Below are 25,933 nucleotides of genomic sequence, written 5' to 3'. Positions count from 1 at the left end.
GGTAGTAAAACTAAGAAGAAATAAAATAAAATAACTAAATAAATAAATACTGTTTAAAAATTTAAAAAGTTTACTATTAAATTTGTTTATTTGCAATTCATTGTGCTAGCTTTATATAAGTGATTGTGAGTATGTGTGTGTGTGAGTGTGTGTGTGTGTTTGGCTGTTTAAGCAGATTGTTACCCATTAAGGCACTTTAACGCGCAAGATGTGTTGACGTCTCACACAGCATCAAGGAAGTGGCTAATTACCAAACACACACACACACACACACACACACACACACACACACACACACACACACACACACACACACACACACACACACACACATGCATGCACAGTGAGTAACTGCCATGGCAACTGGGATGACATCCGAGGGTTCCTGAGGGGAATTACTTTCCAAAGCTGTAAAAAAGCCGCCCCGCTCGCGTCGGCATGACGTTATTGGAATATTCATTGGCTCATAATTAATTTAGGCTCCCAGGAGATGCAACTTCAAACGTATTATGAGCCCACGGCTTAATTGTTTTTCGTACTTCTAATATCTCTGCCCCGAGTCTCCGTCTGGCCGAGAAAACGGAGGGAGGATCCGCCGAGGCCTCGTGGTTTGAGGGGGTTTGTCTCCTCCTGCTGCTGACCAGGGGAACTGCAGGGCTCCCGCAATGCAGGGTCACCTGGAGGCAACCATTCACTCATTCATTCACGTGTCACAAAGAGACGTGCAACCATTCACTCACTCATTCATTCACGTGCCACATAGAGACGTGCAACCATCCACTCATTCATTCGCAACACCATATGCAGACATGCAACCGCTGATTCATCCATTCACGTGTCCTATGGAGACATAAAAGCATTCACACATCATTTGACATGCAACATTCATTCACACAACACAAATGGACGTGCAACCATTCACTCATTCATTCACGTGTCACAAAGATGTGAAACCATTCATTCATCCATTCATGTCATATGGACATACAACATTTATTCATTCATTCCTTCATCCATCTGGGCTCCTACTACAGCTGTGTATAACTTCATGTGTTCCCATCACTCGTTCATAAATGATCATATATCGTAAATGTGTGATAACATTTTAACCGCTCGTTTCTTCTTCTCTCATCTTCATACCTCCAAAGTCTCCTGAGCCAATCACAGCTGCTTCTGGGGCGAGGGGCGGGGCTTAACCTGGACAGGTCAGCCGTCAATCATCCAGCCGCTCAGCCTCTCACCTACACAATCTCACAATGGACCATGTGACTGCTTCTGGACGGTGGGAGGCAACGGAGAACCTGGAGAACCCAGGCAGACAGAATCCAAGCGGGAAACATGGAGAGGAACCCAGGCACAACCCAAAGGACACAAATATATGGATTTGACTGATCGAAAACATAAAACGGATCGATCAATTACCCGTCATTGATCGCCGGAGACTCAGCTGACATCTTTATTTATTTTCCAATATTATTTACAGTGTTAAAACGAGGCAGCCAAACGAAAAACAAACGGAAACGCCAACAATGAAAGGGAGGCGGGGCGAGGGGCGGGGCAAAGGACAAGGGGCGGAGCTAAACGGAGCTTCATGCAGCGAGATTGTCCAGCAATACCTTTGCAAAAAAGAACAGTCATGCTTCTTATCGCCCCCCCCTCACTTGCCCGCACCCCACCACTCTTAAACCCCGCCCCCAATCTTTAAACCCCGCCCTCAACCTCTAAGCCCCGCCCCCACATTTGAGTCCAAACTCCAAAAAGCTTGTCTTCTTCCTCGCCCACTTTCTGTTGTTCCCAAAAATCCTGACTCCTCCTCCTCGGTTTCCATGGCAACGCCCAGCCCCCCCAGCACCCCCAGCACCCTCCCCACCAGTAAGGCACTTTGACCGGCGTCACAAAAAAAAAAAAAAAAAGGAAAAAAAAAGAAAATATAACACGCTAGCAAAATGAGAAAAAACATGGAAACATGACCGGACTCAACCATTTGTGAAATACAGGGTTCCTGAAAGTGTTATATTATGAATTTACATTGACATATGTAGGCTGTGTAAATATATATTTATATATAAATTGGTGTATATATATATATATATATATATATATACATACATATAACTGTTATATGAAAACCTTGTGTTAGATACGACTCACATCAGTTCCCCCCTCGGAGCAGGTGAAATGGTACAGCCCGGAGTCACCGTTAGCATTTAAGGCTTTGTTTTGAGTGCATGTGCTGTGTGTGTGTGTGTATGTGTGTGTGTGTGTGTGTGTGTGTGTGTGTGTGTGTGTGTGTGCGGTGGGAGTCCGAAGTGTGTGTTTGTGCATTCACGCATGTCTTCCTCCGCGCCACATGGCGGCGCAGACAAACGGCAGCTGCACTTTTGTTTTTTTTTACTGTGAGTTGCCGAATGGACGGCGAGAGCGGGGCGGGTCCGAAGAGGAGGGCGGGTTCGCCGCACAAAGACAGGATGAGGGTGAAACACGGGGCCGGAGAGAGGCGGGTCTTCTTCTGGGTGGGCGGGGCTTAAGGCCCAGGCTACGGGGCGCCGTCGCTCCAGTGCGTGGCCCAGTCCTTTTTGTGCGTGGCGCCGGGCTTCTCCGAGTGGAACTGCGGCCGCTCCTCCCGTGGGATCTTCACGGCGTGGTGCTGGGGCAGCTTGTCCTGGTGGTGGGCTCGCCGGAAGAAACCACACTTTGGAGGGAGAGACGGGAGGGATCAATCAATCTATCAATCCATTCATCCATCGACTGACACCTTTTCGTTAGCGAAGCGATTAATTAGATGTCGCTCGGACGATGAAAACTCATGGATGCTCACCCTGTCACCTGAAGGCTAAACATGCTTATCAAGCTGATCGTCATCATTTGTAGTCATTTACAAACTTACGCGTTCATTCACTCATTATCTATGTTGCTTCCACAGGCCTATCTCTGAGTACTAGTGGTCGAGAAGTGGGGTTCATCCTGGATCCACCATGGGGCCACACGTAGAGGCCAGTCATTCACATGTAATGTGAAGGCATGTAACCATTCACCCTCTCATTGACACATCATATATGGATATACAACCATTCACCCTGTTATTCACATGTCATCATTGATGACATACAACCATTCATTTGTTCACACTCATATAGAGACTCAAAGCAATTCACTCTGTCATTCACATGCCATATATGGACATGCAACCGTTCACCCTGTCACTCACATGCAATATATGGGCATGCACTCATTCACCCTGTCATTCACATGCCATATATGGGCATGCATCCTTTACCCTCTGGGTAATGTATGTTCTCCAATGAACCCTCTGCACCTTTTCTGCATTGACTCCACATGGGTCCATGATGAGCCCCACAACCGCCATTGGTGTGACTTTGTACGACCCGGTCTCGACCCAAAATCACCCCTGAGTCTCTTTCAATGAAAAAAAGCACAAGCCCAACCCCACCCCCCAGTGGACAATTTCGGTATTACACCCCTAGCTTAGCATTAGCCATCAATCAAACCTCCCTCAGGACTGGAGATTCTTCATCTCTGCGCGGAAAGTGAATTTATTCAATGTACGTCCCTGAGGATGTGGCTATCATCTGCAAGAGTAGTGTCCGTATTTTGCCAACATGGTTAGCAAGTTAGCATGCTAACAAACAAGCTTCTCAAACGGCACCGGAGTGGTCGAATTAGGGCTGGGGGGGGTTAGGAACAGCAACCATGTGTGAGGGGTTTTACCGCTTGGTTTGTTTTGTTTTCATTACAGTTCCGACGCCGGCCGCTCCACCTCCGAGGGTTGGACCCCCAGGTGAGCGCTGTGGTATTCCGCCTCATAGCGCCACTGCTGCTCGCTGCGCTTGAAGAACCCGCACTGGCGGCGGCACGGCGTGGAGATGGATGAAGGAGGAAGGATGGGAAGAAGAAAAAAAAAAGAGGAGACACAGAGAAGACAAACATGTGGAGGAGAAGTGATGTGGGAGAAGAAGGATAGAAAAATGGAAGCGGGGGAAATAAAGTGGGCGGAGCTTTGCCTTCATGGGATTGGTGGGAACAAACGGCCGGATGGGATGGACGCATCCCAATGTGTGTGTGTGTGTGTGTGTGTACCTTCCACAGTATGCAGACCAGCAGGGTCAGCAGAAGGATGCCTGCCAGCACAGCGATGAAGATGATCCACCAGGGGATCCAGTCCTGGTCCGCGAGACCGGGCTCCGGGTAGATCATCACCCGCACCTGGAGGGACAGGAGGAACGTTGAGAAGGTCCAACAGCTGAGATGATCATAAAGAAGTTCATAACGGAAGCCATTAATCTCTCATTTTGCCAGCCATGTTATTAATTGTCATTAATAGGTCATTAATGCCTTATTACATGGTACTCACGTGTTATTAATGTGTTATTACCATGTTAAGCATGTGTTATTAACATGTGAGTATATCCCTTGCAACAGGAGATATTCATCTCCCGTTTGACCAGCCGTGTTATTAATGAGTAATTAACTTGTAAAGTTATTACTAAGTTAATGTGTTGTTAATATGTTGTTGGCGTGTTATTAACTGTTAATGCGTTTTTTAACATGTAAATGAGTTAATATGTGTCAGATGTTACAATGAGGTATTAACATGTTGACGACTATGAATAAATTCATAACAGAAGCTATCCCATTTGACCAGCCATGTTATTAATATTTTATTAACATTATGAGGTAACATGTGTAAGTGTGCTATTACCATGTTATTAACGTGTTAGCAACGTGTTATTAACATGTCGACGACCATGAAGAAGTTCATCACGGAAGCTATGAATCTCCCATTTGACCAGCCAACATGTTATTAATATCTTAACGAGTTAACACGTGTTAAAGTGCTGTTAACATGTTATCACCGTGCTATGAACCTGTAGATAACAAACAGAAGTTCATATCCGAAGCGAGTAATCCATGAGACCAGCCATGGTTATTAATGTCATCGATGGGATAACGTGTTATTAACATGTTATAAGCCATAGCACAAAAGCTCCGGCATTCGATAAACTTGATCTTCCAAGCGTTTGCTCGGCGGGGCGTCGTCGCACGTTCAGCCCGAGTACCTGCGCCGCGGCTTCTCTCAGGATCAGGTGCTTGATGCTGGACTTCACGGTGACGTTGGCCCTGACCATCAGCTCCAGAGCGCTGAACCCCCGGAACTCCTGAAATAACGGGCGCACAGTGGGAGCAATGAGAATAAGTGAGGAGTCCTGGAGGATGGATGGATGGATGGATGGATGGATGGATGGATGGATGGATGGATGGAATATGCACTGGGTTCGGACACTTGGAACAGTGTTATTCCACGGATGGCTTTTCTTTTCTTTTTTCACCTCCAGGAAACTGCTGTTCCACAGCCTGGCCTGGATCCTGAAGACCGCCTGACCTGAGAAGCTCTGGAGGGGACACTGGAGGAGAAGGCAGCGAGCCGTCCCCAGGAGGCAGTCCTGGGGGGACGAACACACAAGGACACAGCAAACAAAACAAAAAGTTGTTTCATTGAATGTCCTCTGTGGCAATAAGATCTGGGCTGATCACACACACACACACACACACACACTCATAAACACACACACACACACACACATGCACAGATACTTACACACACACACACACACACACACACATACATACACACACATGGACACATACTCATAAACACACACACACACAAATATACTCATACACACACAAACACACACAGAAACACAGACACACGTGCACACATAACACAAACGCATACTCATACACACAGACACACACACTCATAAAAACACACACACACACAAACACACACACATAATCACATGATCACATAAACATATACTCATACACACACACACATATAGTCACACACTCACACACAGGCACACAAACCCACACACATGCTCTCTCTCCCATCTCTCTCCCTCCTCACACACACACACACACACACACACTCTCTCTCTCTCACACACACACACACGCATGCATACTAACACACATACACATACTCATACACACACAGACACGCATACACACATATTCACACACACATGCACACACTTACTCATATACACGCACACACACCAGTTTCATTGACTTGCGCTGCTCTGATGCTGCCACAGACAGTGAACTCTCCCCTGCAGGGCCCTTCGTCATCACCCAGCCTTCGTCGTCAGGGTTGGAGCGCCGCTGCCGTCCAGCCTGGCAGGGGATTGGAACCACACACACACACACACACAGACACACACACACACACACACTGGAATCTCAGTCGCTGAAAGTGATAGTGACAGCTAAAGCTAGTATCCTCATACCTCTGTGAGTGTGTGAGCGTGTGAGCGTGTGTGTGTGTGTGTGTGTGTGCGTGGGTGAGCGTGTGTTTGTTCAGACAAGATAAATGCCCCCACCACACACACACACACACACACACACACACACACACACACACACATGAATGCACAAACAAGAATGGATCAGCAGACAGGAACAGGTTGTACGTCACTTCCTTTCCTTTCCTTGCTAACCGCTAGCGACGGCACAAGCTGAGGTGAGAACGTTGAGCTCACCGTCTGGTTCCCGGGTTCCCCGGGTTCCCCCGTCAGCAGGGCGCCGAGCCTGAGCGGGTTGAGGGTGCCGGCTGGCGAGCAGCGCGTCTCCGGAAGGCCCTCCTGAGTCAGGACGGCCGGGTAAAGCAGCCATTTGTGATTCGGTAGCTCGTGAGGCCACATGATGTTGAGGAAGGCGGAGCCGAGCGTCTGGAGAGGCTGCCCGGGATTGGCCACCTGGAGGGGAGAGGGGCGGCGTGAGGACACACAAACCCACGCATGCACGCGCACAAACACACACACACACACACACACACAGACACACACACACACAGTGCTTACCACAAACTCAAAGTCCACAGGGCTGCCGATGTCCTCCAGGACGGCCATGGCGCTCTCACCCCTGACAGCCCCGCTGAAGAACAGGTGATGAGGCCGGGCCAGTCTGGGAGACACACACACACACACACACACACACACACACACACACACACACACACACACACACACACATACACAAGAACACACACGTAACAAACACATACACAAATGCACACACACACATACACATATGAACATAATGCACACACACACACACACACGAATGCACACACATACGTAAATGTACACACACAAATCACGCACACACACACACATACACATTTAGACACACACACAGACGCGCACACAGGAACATAAAGACACAGATAAAAAGTGCATACACGTACACAAATGCACAAACACACACAAAAAGAAACACAGTCACACAGACACAAGAACACACACACATATATATAACAAACACACACACATATAAAATAATTGACACACACATACACAAATGCACACACACAAAACACACACACACACACACACACACACACTCACTCACATACACACAATAACACACACATATACGAAACACACACACATACAGACACAAACATGCAACATACACACCCACACATAATTCGCACACACACACACACACGAATGCACACACATACAAAAATGCACACACACAAAACACACACACACACACACACACACACGCATATATGAACATAATGCACACTCACACGAATGCATACACACATAAACAAATGCACACACACAAAACAGCCGCACACACACATACACGTATAGACACACACACAGACACGCACACAAAAACAGAAACACACGAGTGCACGCACGTACACGAATGCACAGACACACACAAAACAAACACAAACAGCCACACAGACACAAGAACACACACATATATACAACACACACACGCATACACACACGCATATACACATGCACACGAACAAGCACACAAAGATGTAACATACACAAAGACACATAATTAACACATAAACAAAATACACACACACACACACACACACACACACACACACACATGCTTTGATTATCAATTCTGTACTGCGATCATCTCAGGCTGGAGTGGAAGTGATATTTGCACAGGGAAGGATGGGGGAAGCACAGGGGAAGCAACAAAACCCCATTAGAGCCGCCACTCACCCGCTGACCGACAGGGGGAGCTCTATGACCACCTTGGCAAAGGCGGTGACGGGCGCCAGGTCCGGCTGCTCGCTGATCCTGAGGAGGAAGCACGGGCGGCGTCAGCGAAAAGGCCGTAACCGCGGAAACGCCGGGAAGCGTGCGGCGGGGGCGGGGCTTACGTGGACAACGCCAGCTCGGCGGTCAGCTCGGTGGTCTCGATGGTGATGCCGGACGTGCTCAGGTTGATGGAGAAGGTCAGCTGGACGGGAGGACGGGAAACGTTAAGAGGACGTGGTCGCCCGGAGCGGCGTGGTCCGATGGCCGCCGTCGCCGCCGCCGCACGCTCACCTTGGTGTCGCGCTTCATCGGGTTCCCCAGGTCGCACTCCACCTGCGAGCCGTTCTGGTTGGCCTGGCACCTCATCTGCGGGAACGAGGCGGGAGAACGTTCAGAAGTTGGACTTTAGAAACGTCTTCATGTCGCCAATCCGTCGTTGGGCGGAGGTCGTCACCTGCGGCGGGACGCGCGAGCCGCTGTACGACAGCGTTCTGGGCAGGGAGATGAGGAGCTGAGCGGCGTGCGCGTCGTCGCCATCTTCCTCCGGGTACAGAGGGTCGGAGGGCAAGTTGGTGACGGTGATCTCCAGGACCACCAGCCGCTGGTCCAACCACGGGAACACCGGCACGCCGTCCTCGTTTCTGCGGGGAGGAGCGAGGACGCCATTAGCGCTTCGACACGCGTTCCCAGCATGGGATTCACACGTTTTAAAAAAAATGTAATTACACTTGCGGTGTACCCCCTTATAAACGTGTCATTACATCCGTGAGCATTTATACCTGTGTAATTACACTTGCGGTATAGCTCCTTATAAACATGTCGTAACACCTGAGGTATAACTCGTTTCTAAATGTGCGATCACAGTTGTGGTCATTTATACATGCGTAATTACACCTGAGGTATCATTCGTTTATAACCGTGCAATTACGTAGGTGATCATTTAAACATGAGTAATTACACTTACGGTATAGCTCCTTATAAACGTGTAATTACACTTGAGGTATATATCGTTCATAAACGCAGAATTGTGGTTATTTATAAATGTGCAACTACACCTGCGGTACAACTTGTTTGTAAACATGTAATCATACCTGGCGTATATGTACTTTACAAATTTGTAATTACACAATCAGTATAACACCTTTAAAAAACATGATGTATAGCCCATTTATAAACTTGTAACTACACATGTGGTATTTTATACATGTGTACTTACAACTGAGGTATCATTTGTTTATAAACAAATAATTACATCTGTGGTAATATATACACATGTAATGACATTTAAGGTATAAGTCGTTAATTAACGTGCAATTACAATTGGGGCAATTTACAAATGTGTAATAATACCGATGGTAGGACTCATGTCCTTTATACACTTGTTACTACACAATCAGTATAATTCGTTTATAAAGGTGTGATTACACATTTGGTATCACGCGTTTATAAACGTGTAATTACACCTGCAGTCTCACTCAATTATACCCGTGTAATAACAAGAGTATCACTCATTTATAAACGAGCAATCACACAAGCACTATAACTGTTTATACACATGTAATAGGGCGCAATAACACCAGAGGTGTAACTCACTCGTAAATGTGTAATCGCACAAGGTGTATAAAGAGTTTATTAACATGTAATTATAGGTGTACATGTACTTTATCAAATAAATGTAATAACAACAGGAGTATGACTCAGTATGACACGACTATGACTCAAACTTTCTTATAAAGTTGGAATTACGCAAGAAGTACAACTCTATTATCAATCGGTCATACCACTGGAAGTACAAGTACTTTGTACACGTGTTATTGCTTAATTTAAAGTAATTTGTGTGTATTTCACCCCCCATTAGCCGCTACATGTTAGCATGAGTGGCAGCTTCATGACGCCGCCCCCCCCCAAGGTGTCGGTGGAGTCTGGATACCAACCTTGGCAGAGGGGTGAAGAGGTCAGAGATCAAGGGTCGCGTCCCGAACCGGTAGCTCAGCCTCAGGTTGCTCTGGCAGATCTTGTCGTAGCCGCATCCTTGTCGCAGGAAGTTGACCTGCAGCGAGGAGGAGGAGATGCAGTCAGGCTTCAGGGTGACAGAACCAGACGCAGGTTTTCTTTGACTTCAGACCCTGGAGAACATGGAGAGAAGCCAGGAAGGAGGACCTAGAGAGAACATGCAGACAGCACAGAGGCAGGGGAACCCGCAGGGAACCAAGTCAGGAGAACATGGGGAGAACGTGGAGACAGTACCCAGGCAGGTGGACCTGTGGGGACTGAAGTAAGAGGAACATGGAGAGGACTCGGGCAGGAGGACACGGAGAACCTGTCACAGACCTCAAAGTTCAGGACGTTGGAAGGGGACAAGCTGAGCACTGGCAGCAGCCTCTCCAGCTTCTTGGACCCCGAGTGTCGGCGTGGTGGCACCGTCTTGATGGAGTGGGTCATCACCAGCGAGATGGGCCTCAGCTTGTCCCGAATGTTCTCCTGCGTGGCGAGGGGGGAGACCGGTCAGCAGGTCTACATCTTGAAACATTTTTTACTCGCTAAAATCCAAATCCGATCGGGCCCGACCTGTAGCTGGAAGACGGCGCTGGTGCATGCCACATGGTGCTGGAGATGCAGATCCACCTCCTCTGTGTGCGTGTACTCCGCCTCCAAGGAGCTGCTGCCCAGGAAGCTGACGCGATGCGGTAGGCCCAGCTTCCTGCGCTTGGTGTCCGCCTCAAAGTGCACCAAGAGGGCTGGAAGAGAACCGAGAGGTGAGGCCGAGGCGCCCCTGGTGGAAGAGCAGGAAGGGTCGCGGACGCTTACTGATGTGAGGCGAGTAGTGCTCGGGATGGGCGGTGAAGGTGAAGCAGGCCTTGACCTCCACGCTACAACAACGAAGGGAAACAAACAGCGTTGAAGGTTCTCCTGCCGTTCCGTTCCCTACCGCGCAGGTTCTGCAGCGTGGCCAGGCTCCACGTACCACACTCCGTCCCTGCCCTTGCAATTGTGCTGCTCCAGGTCGATGTATGAAGGCTCCACGGACACCTCCCTTATAACGTGGATGACGGTACGAGACCTTGGAGGCCGGAGGAGAACATACATATCATTTGAATACTACGAGCACTGCGATAAGTACTTTGTCGATGTTGAGATACTTTGACTGTAGAAGTACTACAGGGTTACATTCGTATTACCGCTGTACCACAGAGTGCAGAAAAGCAATCGGCAACTGGAAAGTATGTGGACTTAGCGAGTAGAAGGATCAGTGAGTATCTGTGATGTCTAGAGGAGCGGCGGAGCACCGGAATTACTTGTTCTTCATCTAAGGCTCACCTGAAGAGAACCACCGAGTTGTTGAGAGAACCCACCGCCAGGTCTGGATAGTGGTTGTTGTCAATGTCCATAGCCCCGGCGATGGAGTAGCCGAACTGCTTCACATCAAAGTCCCGGCCGTCCAGCACCTGAGGTCATCGCAGCGCGGTCAACGCTATCGCTACCTACTTCCTGTTCGGTCCCGGCCGAACCTCTGGACTCACCTGAGCAGGTTTCGTCTCGATTCCGGCGTCGGACCCTCTGTAGATGAAAACCTTGCCGTCGCCATCAAACGGAGCCCCCACAGCGATATCTGCAGAGACATCAGAAGCTGCAGAGTTGGCATCGGAATGGCAATATGTCCGATTTCAGCGCTGCTACAAGGAAGTGAGAGTATACACGTGTATATATAGACATCTATGTCTAGATATGGAGTCATTGTGCGGTACTCCTGAAGTCAAACATGGACAGCTCGTGTCGCTTCCACCTCCGTATCCGTCCTGATCCAGGTCTCCTATGTTGCTGACTGTCATGCCGAACATGGAGTCGTACGTCCCGTTGAGACGGATGGGCCGGACCTGGTCGTCCCAGCGGCCGAAGGGGTTCAGGTAGACGTAGACGGCGCCGCCGATCTCCGCCTTGCGGTCGAAGAAATTGGGTGCGCCCACGATCAGGTCCGTCCAGCTGCGGAGAAGGGACAGCATCTGGCGCAACCAGCTGAGCTGTGACGTCCCCTTCTTTGACTCGAGGCATTATGTATGCTTAACCTCCGCCCTTCCCGTCGCCTTCACTCACCCATCCTTGTTGAGATCCGTAGTCGCCACCGAGTAGCCGAAGGACGACGCCAACTCCTCTCCCCAAAAGATGTGCTGCGGCACCAGCCGGTACACGTTGTCCTTCCGCAGTAGCAGAACCGCCCCGGTATCATTGGCCCTTGGGGCGCCCGCCACGAACGTCAGCTCCCCGAGGCTCATAATCCCCATGGCCGAGTCCACGGAGAAGCCTGGGGGAGGGCAGGAAGCGGGGTGAGACGGCAGCTGGGGTGTTGGCGGTGGGGTCGAGGTTGAGTATCGAGCATGCAGGGGGAGGTGGTGCGAAGGGATGTGGGGGGGTGGGCAGGTCCTCTCCTCTCGGTGTTGCGTGTTCATGCTCATCGTCTTACTAATGAAACGTCTGCCTGAGGCGAGTATTGATTTTGTGCCAAAGCGGTGATGGGTGGCGTGCTGTCGCGGGCCACTCAGCGGTTCCAAGGGAAGGCCCAACACCGCTTGCGGTGGGGGTGGGGAGCGGGGGGGGGGGGGGTGGGGAGCGGGGGTGGGGATGGGGGTGGGGTTTGGGGGTCCACCCGCCTTCCTCTTAATGTCTCATGAGATTGATGATGCGGCTGTACTGCATCTCAATCGGCCAGAGTCCAGTGTGTAAACTTCGGCGCGGACATTAATCACATTTATGGCCGCAAGTGAACCCCCCCCTCCGTATGTGTGTGTGTGTGTGTGTGTGTGTGTGCGTAGGAATGCGAGGACGGGCTTGCATGTAAATCACCGAGTTGTCGAGGGGGGCAGAAGCTGCGGGTTTGATGAAGCCTCTTGACAAGAAAAGGCTGCATGGGACATGCAGGGAGGGGCGGCGGCGGTAGCGGCGATGGCGGCGGTGTGGCGGCTGGACAGACATGGGACATCTCCAGGGCAGCAGGTGTGGAACGTTGTTGTCGGCGTGCCGAGACTCCCGTAAAAACGGCTAGTGGGAGAGGGTGGCCTCTGAAACCCCACTTCCAAACACCACCAGCAGCGGGAGCGGCTTTTTTACAACCTGCACGCTCGCCGCAGGGCTGGTGGCAGTCGAGCTAAGAATAGGAAGGGGACCACAGGGGGCTTTTAAGGGTAAAGGGAACCAAAGGGGGGGGGTCTAATACACCAAAACTATTTGGTGTATTAGACTAGCAAAACTAACATTAGCATAAACATTAGCTTGAATTAGCCCATTTTTAGGGGGATTTGTGTACTTTATGTTAAATTCCGAAACCCAGGTGCTAAATAAAAGCATGTTGGACTGCAGGGGTGTTAGCTCAAGGCGGCGCTGGCCTTGGAAATGGGGATCTGTCTAGCTTAGCACCAAAGGCGGGGGGAGGGGGAACCTCGCTTAGCCTCGGCGGGGACGGAACAGTCCGCGGAAAGGACTGCAGGAGCGAGCGTGCAGAGGTGGGCTGGGTCAAGCGGTTAGCACGGATGGAGGCATGTGGGTTAAAAATGGGGGCCGGAGTGTCGCGTAGGTTATGTCACGTAGCGTCGTCATGGAGACAAGCTCGCTCAGGGGTGGGCTGGGAGTTTCATGGAGGATCCATACACCGAGTCCAGGAGCAAAGCTGCGACCCCGGGTGACATCGAGACGACAGAAGAAGGCTACAAGGTTAAAGGCTACAAGTCCTGCTTCCTACATTCAGCTGGAAGATCAACACCAGTTAGTTAGCTCGCTGTTTAGCGTAACCAAGCTACCCCGGGAAGCTTAAACCCAACACACACACAAACGCAAACTACAAATGGCACCACTACAAGAGGCAACCATTGGCCAAATGGGAACTCGAGGGGTTTTCAAGGTGGCTGCCTCTTATTGGCGGTGAAGGCGCCCAGTCGGGGCACAGACATATAGATTGGAAATCTATACAGGAAGACGGGACGAGGGATTAGGAGATTAGAGGCGGAGAGGCTCGGGCGACAGTCACTGCAGATCCGGTTCCGGTTCGGCACAGGAACCTCACGCCTACAAACCTAAGTAGCTATTATGAGCCACGTCCTCAAACGTCGCCGGCCGGCTGGAGGGCTCCGGGGTTTTGTACAGCAACGTGTCTTCGATCGGACTCGCCATGAACAAGAGCCCTGCGGCCCCCGGTGGGGGGTGGGGGGTGGGGGGGTGGCAGGGAAGAGAGGCGGGGGGGTGGAGGGGTCGGGGGATGGAATGGTGAGGGGTGTGAAAAGAAAGGAGAAAAAAAAACGGGGAAGAAGGGGGTGGAGGTGCAGGTGAGATGGGATGCGATTGGTTGGTGCATAGTCTTCGGAGGCGGCGGCGGTGCAGGGGGGGGGCTGTAACCTGGTTTCGCTTCGCAGGGGGCGGAGCTTAATGCGCCTCTTTTTGAAACAGGATGAGCCAATCGCAAGAGTACGTAACTCCACCGGGGGTGGAGATGGAAGGGGTCACTCCGGGGGCGTCTGGCGGCCATGTTGGGTTACAGTCCGAGTGCCAACCCCCACCCCCACCCCCCACCCCCTCGGTGTGGGGGCGCCGGCGGGGGCGACCCCTACCCAGGTAACTGTGGTAAGGCACCGGGATGAGCTGGGCATTCTGCTGTTTCTGATCTGCGACTTCGTACGGTCCGTCATCATAATAACCGAGTTCGAGCAGCGTCTGGTTTAGCAGCTGGACTCTCATTTCACCTGCGAACGGAGAAGGTGAGGCCACAGGCGCACATGTACGTACACACACACACACACACACACACACACACACACACACACACACACACGAGCGTGTGTGGTGACATCATCACCGCATCCCATCAGTCCACCTGGATGAGGCTAAAGTGTGGAGGAAACATATCTGCACACACAAAGACAAAGAGCTCCCTCCTTCTATCATCAGGACTTCCCCCCGGTTAGTCCACGCCCCGCCCCCTTTGGGGTTCCCCCCCATACCTTTCCAGTTGTACGTCCCCGGGGCCCCGAACAGGATGAAGTTGTTATCCGGGGTGAAGCTGACCGACAGGCCCTGCTGGCAGAAGCCGAACTGCTCGTGTCCCTGCGGCCGGCCCTCGCAAAACTTCCACTCGCCGCCGTCCAGCTCGTCCCGCTCCGTCAGGTCCTCGCTCAGGATGTAGCAGCGCCCGATGGGGTCGCGGGTTTCCGACGGCTGGCTGACGCGCTGGCGGATCTCGTAGAGGTGGGCGCAGGTCTGCGAGAAGGTCGGAGTGCCCGTCACACACACACACCAACACATCCACACATCTTCTCCTGAAGATGTGCTCCTGGACTATGGACTCACCACCACCTTCCCGCCGATCCCCTGGCTCTTCACCGTCACCCCCAGCCACTGGTTGTCTTTGCTTTCCCTCCCAAGACTCACTGGAGGAGGAGGAGGAGGAGGAGGGGGTTGGAAGGTATGATCAGCGAGCGCTACGGCACCAGAACCGAAAGATGAAGATCACGCTGAGACCTCACCTTCCCCGTCGATGTTCACCCTCTCGCAGTCGTACTCCTCCGGGGTGATGGGACACTTGAAGAGGGCTCCTGGACGGCTGCCCCGCAGCCGGCCCAGACCCGAGGCCTGCGGCGCCCCCACCAGGATCCTGGGGGGTGAGCAGGGGAATCAGTGACGGTCCTTCACACCTCCAGTGATGAGGAACGTCCTCTCTCCAGGAGGAGTCCACCGTTGGAGTGCTGGAGCCCAACCCGGCTGTCACTGGCAGAGAGGCGGGGTTCACCCTGGACCAATCATGGGGCCACTTATGGAGACATAACCATTCACCCTCTCCTTCATCAGGGCCATTTTTGGGGTCTCCAAAGAACCTCCTGCATGTGTTTGGACTGTGAGAACCCAGAGGAACCCCACACAGAAACCTCCCAGCCAAGGACCTTCTGCCTGGGAGGAGGAAGTGCTAACCACCTTGTATGATTATTAAAGCTCTTATTGTATCATGTGAGCTCTTAGCATGTAGCTGTTAGCGCTACTCAACTCTGTTTTTACCCACGATCGAGCCTGAGTCTGTCCAGGGTTCCTTGGTGGTGCTCACGGAGTGAACGTTGGGTTTCTGTGGATCATCCTCAGCAGTGGTGGTCCAGACCTGCTCTTCATGGAAAGTGTCAGCAGATGATGAAATAACCACCCCTCCTCCCAGGGTGACCTCTGATTGGCTACTGTGGGAAGGAGAAGCTTGGAAGATAAGCGCGGCTCTGGTTTGGATCTCTGTTTTTTTTTTGTTTCCTGCGCCGGGAGGCGACGACGGCGACACCAGACAAACGACGCGTTCCTCACGCTATCAACCCTTCGGGCGCGTTCTCCTCAGAACCGTTCTTCGTCTCCACGTTGCCGTCAACGCCGCCGAAGTGCAGCCACGGAGGTCGCCGCTGATATTTCGGGGCCCCCGTGCCAGCCATATTAGGAGCGGGCCGCGGGGGGAGGCTATTTAAAAACCCAAAGGTTGATCCGCATTCTACCTAACGCTGTGGGCCGTGGCTTATTCCTGGAAGCACGGAGGTCCCAAGCGAAGCTCCGGGCTCCCGGTCGCTCCCCCATCATGCAGCGCTCCGGTCGAAGGAGCATGGCGGTATCTTGCGGCGTCTCCTCCGTTCCATCTTGGTTCCTCTTCTCTGCTGTAACATCTCCGCTCCGGTCCGGGCTTTCACCCCCTAAAAGGAGCTGCTTCTTCATCTTCTTCGCCGTTCCCAGAGTGGAACAGGCTAATCGCTGGGGTCAAGAGCCGCAGTCTGAGCTCTGCAGTGACGGGGACGGTCTCGGCCAGAGAGCCTCGGGGACAAGATGAAGACCAGGCACCATGGACCAGGGTTGGGGACCGGCGAAAAGATCAACGGTCGAGAGTCATTTTTGTTGAATCCAATCCAGAACGCAAGAACAGACCTGCTCTCTCGTACAAACCTGCATTCCTGAGGACCCTGATGTTTGTGTGTGTGTGTGTGTGTGTGTGTGTTCAGATAACGAGATAAATGCTGCACCGCACACACACACACACACACACACACACACACACACACACACACACGCACACACAGGTGTGAGGATGCAAGTTTTAGTTGTCACCACCAGTTTCAGTCACTGAGACTCCAGTGTGCGTGTTGGGGGGGCATTTATCTTGTTATCTGAACACACACACACACACACACACACACACACACACACACACAGGAGTCTCAGTAGCTGAAAGTAGTAGTGACATGGGATCATGATGCAGTGGCGCCTGCGTACCCTTGTGTATGGGTGTGTGTGTGTATTCAGATAATAAGTTAAATGTGCCCTCCAAACACACATGAACACACACACACACACACACACACACACACACACACACACACACTGGTGTCTCAGTGACTGAAACTGGTGATGACAGCTAAAGCTAACATCCCAACACTGTGTGTGTGTGTGTGTGTGTGTGTATGCTGATCAGTAACCTCAGGCGCGTGATGATGTCATGCCCTTGCCACCATCTTCCTCCGCACAATTCCCCCCCCCCCCCGTCTCTGCGGGTCACCATATTGATCGTAAGGGGAGCATCATCCTGGAACCCCAAACACCACACGGCTCATCTTTCAGCAAACCCACATAGAGATCCACTTCTACATCCAGTGTAACCACACACACACACACACACACACATACACACACACACACATATGGGTACGCGGGCGCCACCGGCTCATGATCCCGTGTCTGATAGCAGAATGTGGAGGAGAAACCGCCATGACGGGGGAGCAGGAGGTTGTTCTGGTGTGATGAAAATTCTCAGACCTTTCCAGTGCATTTTCTGTAAATGTCATAATACGGGTGCACTCGAGATTTCACTTCCAGTTTTTTTTTTTTTCCAAAGCCCCCCCACCCCCACCCAGGTGTTCGGTCACGGTGCGGCGGCGGGATGACCGCCAATCTGTTCCGGTCCTTTTTTGGAATTACGAAGGAATAGCTGGGGGATTTTTTTTTTTTTTTTTACATTTTTTTCCCTCCTCTAAAGCCATGGCAGGTCGCACATTCGTGCTAACGCTAACAGGCTCAGGGTGTCAACGTGGAGGTTTTCCCCACCAACAGGTGCAAATCAGCACAACCGCATCCGACCCGAACACGTGAAGATAGCAGCTTCACCGATCACACCCTCCCCTCTTTCCTCTCCGTCTTAGCATGAACGCTAACGCCCTGCTCGGCACTCCAAGGTCATGACCCTCCCTGACTGATGAAGATGAAGCTCGCTTTGCTGCGAGGCAATAAGGTGTCACACAGAGTCAGGTGTTGGAAAGCAAAGCTAATAAACATCAAGCCATTACAAATTTGGAAAAGGGGGGAGGAGGGGCGGCTGCTAACACAACACGCTAACTACCACGTGTTCATGGGTGGGGGCATGTGCAGTGACCCCCAAATCCCATTCTCTACGCAACCTTGCTCACCCATCCCCCATCTCACACACACACACACACACACACACACTGCCATCCCCTCCACCCGTCCTCCTTTACCCTTCCCTTTCTTCTGCCCTCCATCCATCTGACACAAAGTCAGAAGGGGCAGCTTTGTCTAAATGAAGGGGGTCTCGTTGCCCATCCCTAAATTCATGATGTCTTGTAGGATCACAAATTCTTCTATGACGGCTCGCTGCAAGTATCAGATTACTTCTACCGGAGGGGAGGGTGGGTGCACAACCGCCGTGATGTTTTCCTCGAAATTCTAGTGAGATTAAAAGACGGCGGCCCGTCCAGCGTGTGGGGATGTCGGGGACGAACGCGGTCCGCTAGGCACGTAGCGGGCCGCTAGCGAGGCGGCTACTGACACCGCTAATCCTGTGATGCAGCGCCTTCTGGGGCCAAAGAAACGGGAGGAGGAGCATCTTCACCGGCAGTTCCAGTCCGGGTTATTGAGAAATGCATGGCCAATTATGGAAAAAAAACATTTAGGCCACAACCCGCCCCCGATGACGCTGTCTGGAGTTCTGTTTCCAGGTCCTTGAGAAGCTAAGACTGATAGCAGAAATAGGAATTAGCTAAAAACGTAGATTGTGAAGTAGTCATTCCTCCCTGCTGGCATCAACGTGAAGGATGCGGGCGGGGGGGTGTTGACCTTTGACCTGCTCACATAAACATGCATTTGCGCAAAGGAAAACATGCGCAGGCATGCGGACATTAGCTGGGGGGAAGGATTTAGCGCGGAAATCAACCCCTCGCATTGAAGGGACGGGAGCCCATAGCGCCTCATCCAATGACATCACCCGTTAAAAAAAGGGGGGGCAGAACTGGGAACCCAAACCCGTCTGTTAACGGGACAGCGACAGCTGGGAATGAGGAAGGGAAGGCGCCGGCTAATGAACGCTAGCATATGAAAAAGAGAGATGGCGGCAGCTGGGCGACGGGGTTTAAAAAAAGAAAAAAAACACGCCCTGAGGATGTGACTCAACGTCCGGCCCTGGATGTCACCACGGCAACGGGGTATCTGAAGGTTTCTGAAGTTCAGATTCTGGACAGATGACACCGCGCCAGCTGCCCCGCAATTGATCGGCGAGCAAACGGCGCGGACGGGGTAACGATTGGTCCCCCCTTTCCTTCTCCACTGGCATCCATCTATTGATCCAGACGTGTCCACTCCCACGTAACATGATAACGGGGATATTTATCAAGAACGGTGGCAGTTGAGTTTATCCCAGTTGATCCGTCCAAGGGCGCCTAAAAAATGCAGCTACTGCTAATCGCTCAATAAGGTAGATGGTTACTGTTCTCACAGAAGGCGGCCATTTTTACCTTTGTGATCACAACAATGGTGGGGGGGGGGGGCTTTACATCACAACTCGTTGACCTCGTCGGGATTAATTGTTGACTTCCGCAATCAGCACCCCAACAGTGACGTTCGCGATGCCGCTCATTCACACGTCGTGCAACGTTTCGGGAGAACATGGAGACTCCACTCAGAAAGACCTTCGCTCAGAATCGAACCGGGATCTTCCTCACGGCGAGGAATGAGCGCGACCCCTCTGTGCGGCGGTCAAAGTTGATCAAATGAAGATCAAAATGAAGCGCTAACGCCAACTATTGTCACCGGTACGTAGAGGTTAGCAAGCTAATTCAAGTGCGGTTACCAAGGCAACAGATGCTGCGGTGTCTGACTGTCTGGACGCATGCTAGCAACACATTTCCACGAATTCCATTAACGTTAGCTTAGAAGGATGCGGGTCGGGGGCGTCTCATCACTTCCTGCTTCGGCTTCCTTCCAGAACAGAAAGCATCCGCTGATTAAAACGTGTCTGTAGGTCAAGCCCAGTGCCCAGGTGACAAACACACGCACACACACACACACACACACCAATCAAAGTGAGGGCCTTCCATCATTTATTCATTTCCCCCCCGCTCCTCCATCACTGCCGATAAATGCCGCTTATCACGAGGCCTTTGACGTGGACCGCCATCCACGAGACGCCCCACCTTCCTTCCCCTTTTCTCCCTTCCCTCCATTCTGCCCATCCGTCACGTCGGAGTTGTGCACTTCCTCCTCGGCCCAGCCTCCGGCGAGCACGTGGTCCGCAGGCTAATATCCCTGAAAGCCCCCTCAGCCCGCGGAGCGCCGCTCCCCGCCGAGCCATTGTCCCGGTTCAGGCGGAGGAATGGGCGAGCGTTAAATAGACGGAGGGAAAGTGTGTGTTGGGAGGGGAGTAAAGAGTATTAAAAATGTGTGTGTGAGTGTGTGTGTGTGTGTGTGTGTGTGCACATTGGACTGTTAAGCAATGCCGTTTCTGATCTGCCACACTAAGCTAAGGAGACCACTTTTTGCAGGGAGTTTTTCACCTGAATGGCCTCAGAGGGATTTAGAGACAAGAGTTACTGTGGGACAGAGTGGGGGGGGGCGTGAATTAAATAAGGGGGTGTCGTGGGGGAGGTTGGAAGGACGGGGGGGGGGGGGCTCCTTGGCTCTCAAGCGAGAGCTTTCATTTGGCTATTCGGATGCAAATGAGGCCTTGAACATTTTCCCATTGTGCCGAGGGAGTCCGGCTGGACGCCGTTAGCGCATATGTGTGTTATTACAGAAAAAGAAAAAAAAAAGGACACAACGGCAGTCCGAGCACGAAGGGGGGGCTTGGAAAGAAGAAGATTTGAAACGAGAAGAACTCGACCCGCTCTTGAAGAGCAACATTTGGCCGGCGCAAGGAGCCGAAGCAGCCAAGCGGACAACTTTGCACTTCTTCCCCTCCTCCTCGCTCCACAGGAAGGAGACTCCGACCTCCACGCCTGTCTGAGGGTTCCACAGAGGAACCCCGTGACTCCATCTCTGAGTGGGAAACATCTGGTCTGCTCGAGGAGCCGCCGGGAATTGAACGTCTTCACGCCACCCCGAACACCTCGGAGGACAGCTCCATTTCTGACAACGTGGGGGAAGATGAGGAAGAAGAGGAGGAGGAGGCTCATGAAACGGAAATTGCCTTCTCAGATAGAAATGTTATAAAGATAAAATGTGACAGAGCGCAATATCTGCCCGCCGAGGCCAGATTATCACCCTCTGGCTGGAAACAAGAGCAGATATTTTGTGGCCAAATGAGCCGTTAGCGCGCAACACACACACACACTCACGGAGACCCTCACGTGAAACCACCAGGACAGGATCGCTAAGCAGAAACAGCAAAAACGAGACACGAGGCCGCAATGCTGGAAGACTTCCAGGACGCGTACGCAGAATTATCCGATTGCCTCTGGCAGCGTGCCGGGTGTCTTTGCATGAGACCCGCAGAGGCGGCGCCATCCATCATCCTGTCACGAGCCGCTTCCCAGCGAGTCACCGTAAAACGGTCCAATCAGGAGCGGCGCTCAAAGACGACCACGTCGAACGACGTTCCTTCAGCTGCGCTGGGTCATCGCATCTTCTCCCGCCTCTCAGGTCCGCCGGTTCATCTGGAATTCCCCGGGTGCGTGAGGAAGAAAGTCAAGATTTGTGCGTCTCCTACGCCAGCCGCCATTGGCCGAGAGGTCGGGTTCATCCCCGACTGGCCAATCGCAGGGGGGAAAGAATGAACGCATGAGCTCTCAGCATGTTCTCGGAGGTTCATGGAGCTTCCAAACAACCCGTAGCTTTGAATGACAGGGCCAATGGCGGTACATCTCTATGAGTGATTGACAGCTGACCCGTCCGGCTTAAGCCCCTCCTCCCGCAGTATGGACAGCTGGGATTGGCTCGAGCCCGCTGGCGACCCTGTGAGCAGGATAACCCGGGTAGAAATTCTGTGTTTTCCTTCAGTGCGGTCGGGTCAAGGCCACCTTCAGGACCCGGACTCCTGCACCTCCGGGAGCGGCACATCTCTCCGGGCCGCAGGGTGGAGACCCATGTGTGGGTGGTGTTTGGAGGAGGACCCCCCACCGTGACCCCCCCGTCCCCTTTATTGCCCATTTGCCGCTCTGCCTTGGAGGCCGGCAGCTGGTTGACTCCGGGAGACGGACAACACCTCCTGGACGGGAACGAACGACAACCCAGTCTGACGGGAAGCGCACGAGGAGATGTTGTGACGCGGCGAAGACAGGAATGTTAAAAACGACGGCGTCGGAGAACCCTGATTGGCTCACGAGCCGCGTCATTTGGCGGTTGCAAGCAAACACAGCACCCGCTGGCGCTGGTGTTTACGTTCTCTTTCATTCATTCATTCATTATCTCCAACACTTGCAGTCAGTTAGCATACAGTCAGGATCGGCGGGGGGGTTGGAGACTATCTTGGGGAGAACATGGAGACTGAGAATCTAACCAGCAACCTTGTGGCTGCGCTAACCTCCGCTAGCATCATGCCGTCCCGGGTGACGAGTTCATCTTACCGGCGGCTGCGTTCTGAGTGTTTATGATGCGACGCTAGCTTTTTTTGTTATATTTCACAAATAGCGCTGCTGTCATGGAGACTGGGGGGGGGGGGGGGTCATATTTTGACCAAGGGGGGGAACTATTAGCAGAAGGGCTTCTCCTCGCCATATAAATAGCCGCCGCATAACTTGGATGGTCCAATCGGCAGGCAGCTCAGGTCCAGCCAGGACCAGTAAAACACGAACCGCGGAAGAAGCCACAAGATGGCGGCCAGAAGAAGCGCCCATTTCGGGATTAGCTAAAAAAAAAAAATTAATAAAAAGGTTCGGCTCCACCCCCCTAGCGGGCCAATCGGCGCTCCTGGGACGCTCGTGCCGATCCGGGCATCGGTGTGACAAAGAGTGACTGAGCCGGTTTCTGGCGGCATTTGCTGGAATACGTTGACGCGGCGGTGAGTCAGAGGCCGGGCGCTGATATCACCTTCCCTGTGGAATCCAGCCACACTGCCAAAAGAGATGAAGAGCAGGACCGCCGCCGGCCGCCGTAACTCAAAACCGCCGAGGCACAATGGCGAGGAGCAACGCATCGGGCAGAGATCAAAACCCGGGTTGGGTTCCTCGGACAGCCTCGGGCCGAGCGTGAAGATGCGGAAGCACACAAACGCAGATTTCGCCATTCGGCTCATGGCGGCTGATGGTGCGGAGGGCGGAGGCTCAGCGCCGCTGGACGGGCGACAGCCGGTCATTATTGATCTGCGCTTAACTGCTCCTTAAGTACACTCATCCATTCATTAGCCAGTCAGATCGTCCTGCTCACCGGCTGACACCGGCCGAGGGGCGGGGCTTAACCTGGACGGGTCAGCTGTCAATCACACATGGAGACGTGCAACCATTCACACCTACGGACGCTTCAAGGAACCTCCTGACTGCTTCTGGACCGCAGGAGGAAGACGGAGCACCCGGAGGCCCCTTGCAGAGACGGCAAAGTCAACGAATCCACCCATGAGAATGCTGAACTTTCTCGCCATGCGGCTCCAGAGCCGATCAATAACTAATGGTTGTCCCGCAGCTATGACTCTGCACATCCCGGCATCGAGCAGGAAGCGGCGTAAGGTCACTTCTCTGAAGACGCCGCTTTGAGAAAATTCAGTGAAGCCGGCCTTTCAGGCGTCCGGGACGCGTGACCTCGCTATTTCTGAGCGGCAAAGAAAACGCAGCGGTCAGCTGACGCGGCGGCGGCGGCGTGTCCTGGCAGCCGCCTTATTTACGCTGCCGCCGCATCAGTGCATCAGCGCATCAGCGCGTGGAGTCACGGCGGCTGATTGACCCCGACGCTTTCAAAATAAGACGGAGGAATGCTGGCGGACAGAGCGCCGGCTTGTTGGGGAGTTCACAGGACACTGATGGGGGGGGGGGGGGGGGTGATGTCACCACGCTGCCGCCATGGCGACGGGTGAACCGAGACACCCGCAGTTAAATCTGGACCCCGGAGTCATGTGACATGGAGTAAATTCACACCAGCTACAACTATAGCTAGCTTGGACACTTTTCGCTCAATCCGATCGCATCGATCACAGGAGACATTCACTCATTCACTCAAAAGACACACGACCATTCACCCTCGCTTTCTTTACTTTATATAGAGATAGAAAACCATTCGCCCTCTAAGTCATGTGTCATATAAAGACATACAACTACTCACTCATTCATACATCTGATTGAAGCATACGAGTATTGACCCTCTCATTCATATGGAATTCCAAAGGGATGGCTCCTCTTGTCTGCAAGTCCCCTGGGTGCATTTGTGAACGTGTGAATAGGTGAATGGGTGAATGGGTGAATGGGTGACTGCTACCCGGTGCTCTGAAACCATTTGTCAGACACTGCTTGGAAGAGAGAAGATGTGACAGAAAGGGAAAACTGTCAGCTTAGCCGCTATGCTAAAAAAAAAGGGAGGGTGGTTGTCAAAGTAGCACAAGCAGGTCAAGACTTCTGTTTTTCTACTGCCATGGAACGATGAGGAAACCCTCATCCCAAGAGAGCGATGGAGAAACTTCTCCTATCCGTTCAAGGCCTCGAACCCCAGATGAGGGGAGGGACGTCGCCACGGATACCATTCATTCATTCGTTCATTCACTCACCAGCTGCGTGGCTCCGGGGTGACCTGCTGGTGGAGCGCCACCGAGAAACCGAAGAAGGTGTCGCGCTCGCCCAGCTTGTGCAGAGTGTGTGTGGTGTCCAGGTTGAAGGTCCCCACGTGGACGGGGAGCGCCAGCAGGGCGCAGAGCAGGGAGGCGGCGGCGGCGGCGGTGGCGGCGGTGGCCATGGCGGGTCACCGGGTCAGAAGGGGTCCTTTCGCGGCTCTCGGAGGGAAAACAAGCAGATCCTGGTGGACTCTTCCCCCTCGTCCTCTCGCTCTCCGGCGTCCTCCCTCGCTCGGCTCTTCTCGGCTCCTCTGCCGCTGTCACTCTGAGGAACCAGGCGGTGGAAATGTGCTCATGTTGGCTCTCCCTCTCCCTCTCCCTCTCTCTCTCTGTCTCCCCTCCCCTCTGCTCTGCTCGGAGGACAAGTGCCTTGAATAGGCCGCCCCCCCTCCCATCCCCCTCTCAGCTGACATCAACACTCAGGGGACGGCTGCCAAAATACCAGGCAAGGTTGTCAAGGTACTTTTTTTTGGGGGGGGGGGGGCGAGGGGTTGAGAAGACACCAGAAGGCTGTGTCTGGTTCACACGGTCCAAGACTCTGGTGGGGGCCGTCAGGGACCTTCTGAGAAGAAGTGGCTTTGGGCTTTGGGAGGGGAGATAACCCCGCCCCTTTCTCACCTGCTGCTGATCTTCAGCTGAAGTTTGGAGTCCGGTGCATTCTGGACCGGCAGGAGACCCCAGCACCGGTTCCACGGCCACGGCGGGGGAAGTTAAAGCAGCGGTTTGTCTTGTTTGTTCTTGTCGCCGGGGTTCCTCTGAACTCCACCCCTGACACCCTCTGAAGGAGCAAGGTTCT

At 52.7% G+C, this 25,933-nt stretch overlaps 1 protein-coding gene across 2 annotated transcripts; it reads right to left on the bottom strand.

Moving 5' to 3' along the window:
• Positions 1 to 1,440: 1,440 nt before the first annotated feature.
• itga7 (integrin, alpha 7) lies at positions 1,441 to 25,476 on the bottom strand. 2 transcript variants are annotated; one of them, XM_086149677.1, is made up of 25 exons: positions 25,075 to 25,476; positions 15,617 to 15,744; positions 15,441 to 15,520; positions 15,095 to 15,350; positions 14,174 to 14,281; positions 12,204 to 12,411; positions 11,896 to 12,092; positions 11,638 to 11,721; positions 11,430 to 11,562; positions 11,077 to 11,172; positions 10,920 to 10,981; positions 10,680 to 10,849; positions 10,443 to 10,592; positions 10,046 to 10,161; positions 8,566 to 8,752; positions 8,403 to 8,477; positions 8,234 to 8,313; positions 8,073 to 8,150; positions 6,888 to 6,990; positions 6,567 to 6,782; positions 6,085 to 6,201; positions 5,349 to 5,462; positions 5,079 to 5,177; positions 4,099 to 4,224; positions 1,441 to 2,692 (listed from the first exon to the last, which is right to left on the bottom strand). In XM_086149677.1, the coding sequence occupies exons 1-25, from the start codon at positions 25,257 to 25,259 to the stop codon at positions 2,537 to 2,539; spliced, it is 3,324 nt and encodes a 1,107-aa protein (XP_086005803.1). In that variant the 5' UTR covers positions 25,260 to 25,476; the 3' UTR covers positions 1,441 to 2,536. The 2 variants fall into 2 exon arrangements, with proteins under 2 accessions (XP_086005803.1, XP_086005802.1); XM_086149676.1 differs by lacking the exon at positions 14,174 to 14,281 and adding an exon at positions 14,705 to 14,836 and having other exon boundaries at positions 25,075 to 25,462.
• Between the last annotated feature and the right edge of the window lie 457 nt (positions 25,477 to 25,933).

The sequence above is a fragment of the Fistularia commersonii genome, chromosome 7 (assembly GCF_037954325.1).
Source record: "Fistularia commersonii isolate RoL2024-O1a breed Wild chromosome 7, RoL_Fcom_v1.0, whole genome shotgun sequence".
Lineage (NCBI taxonomy): Eukaryota > Metazoa > Chordata > Actinopteri > Syngnathiformes > Fistulariidae > Fistularia > Fistularia commersonii.
This window is presented reverse-complemented; position numbering and strand designations above follow the sequence as displayed.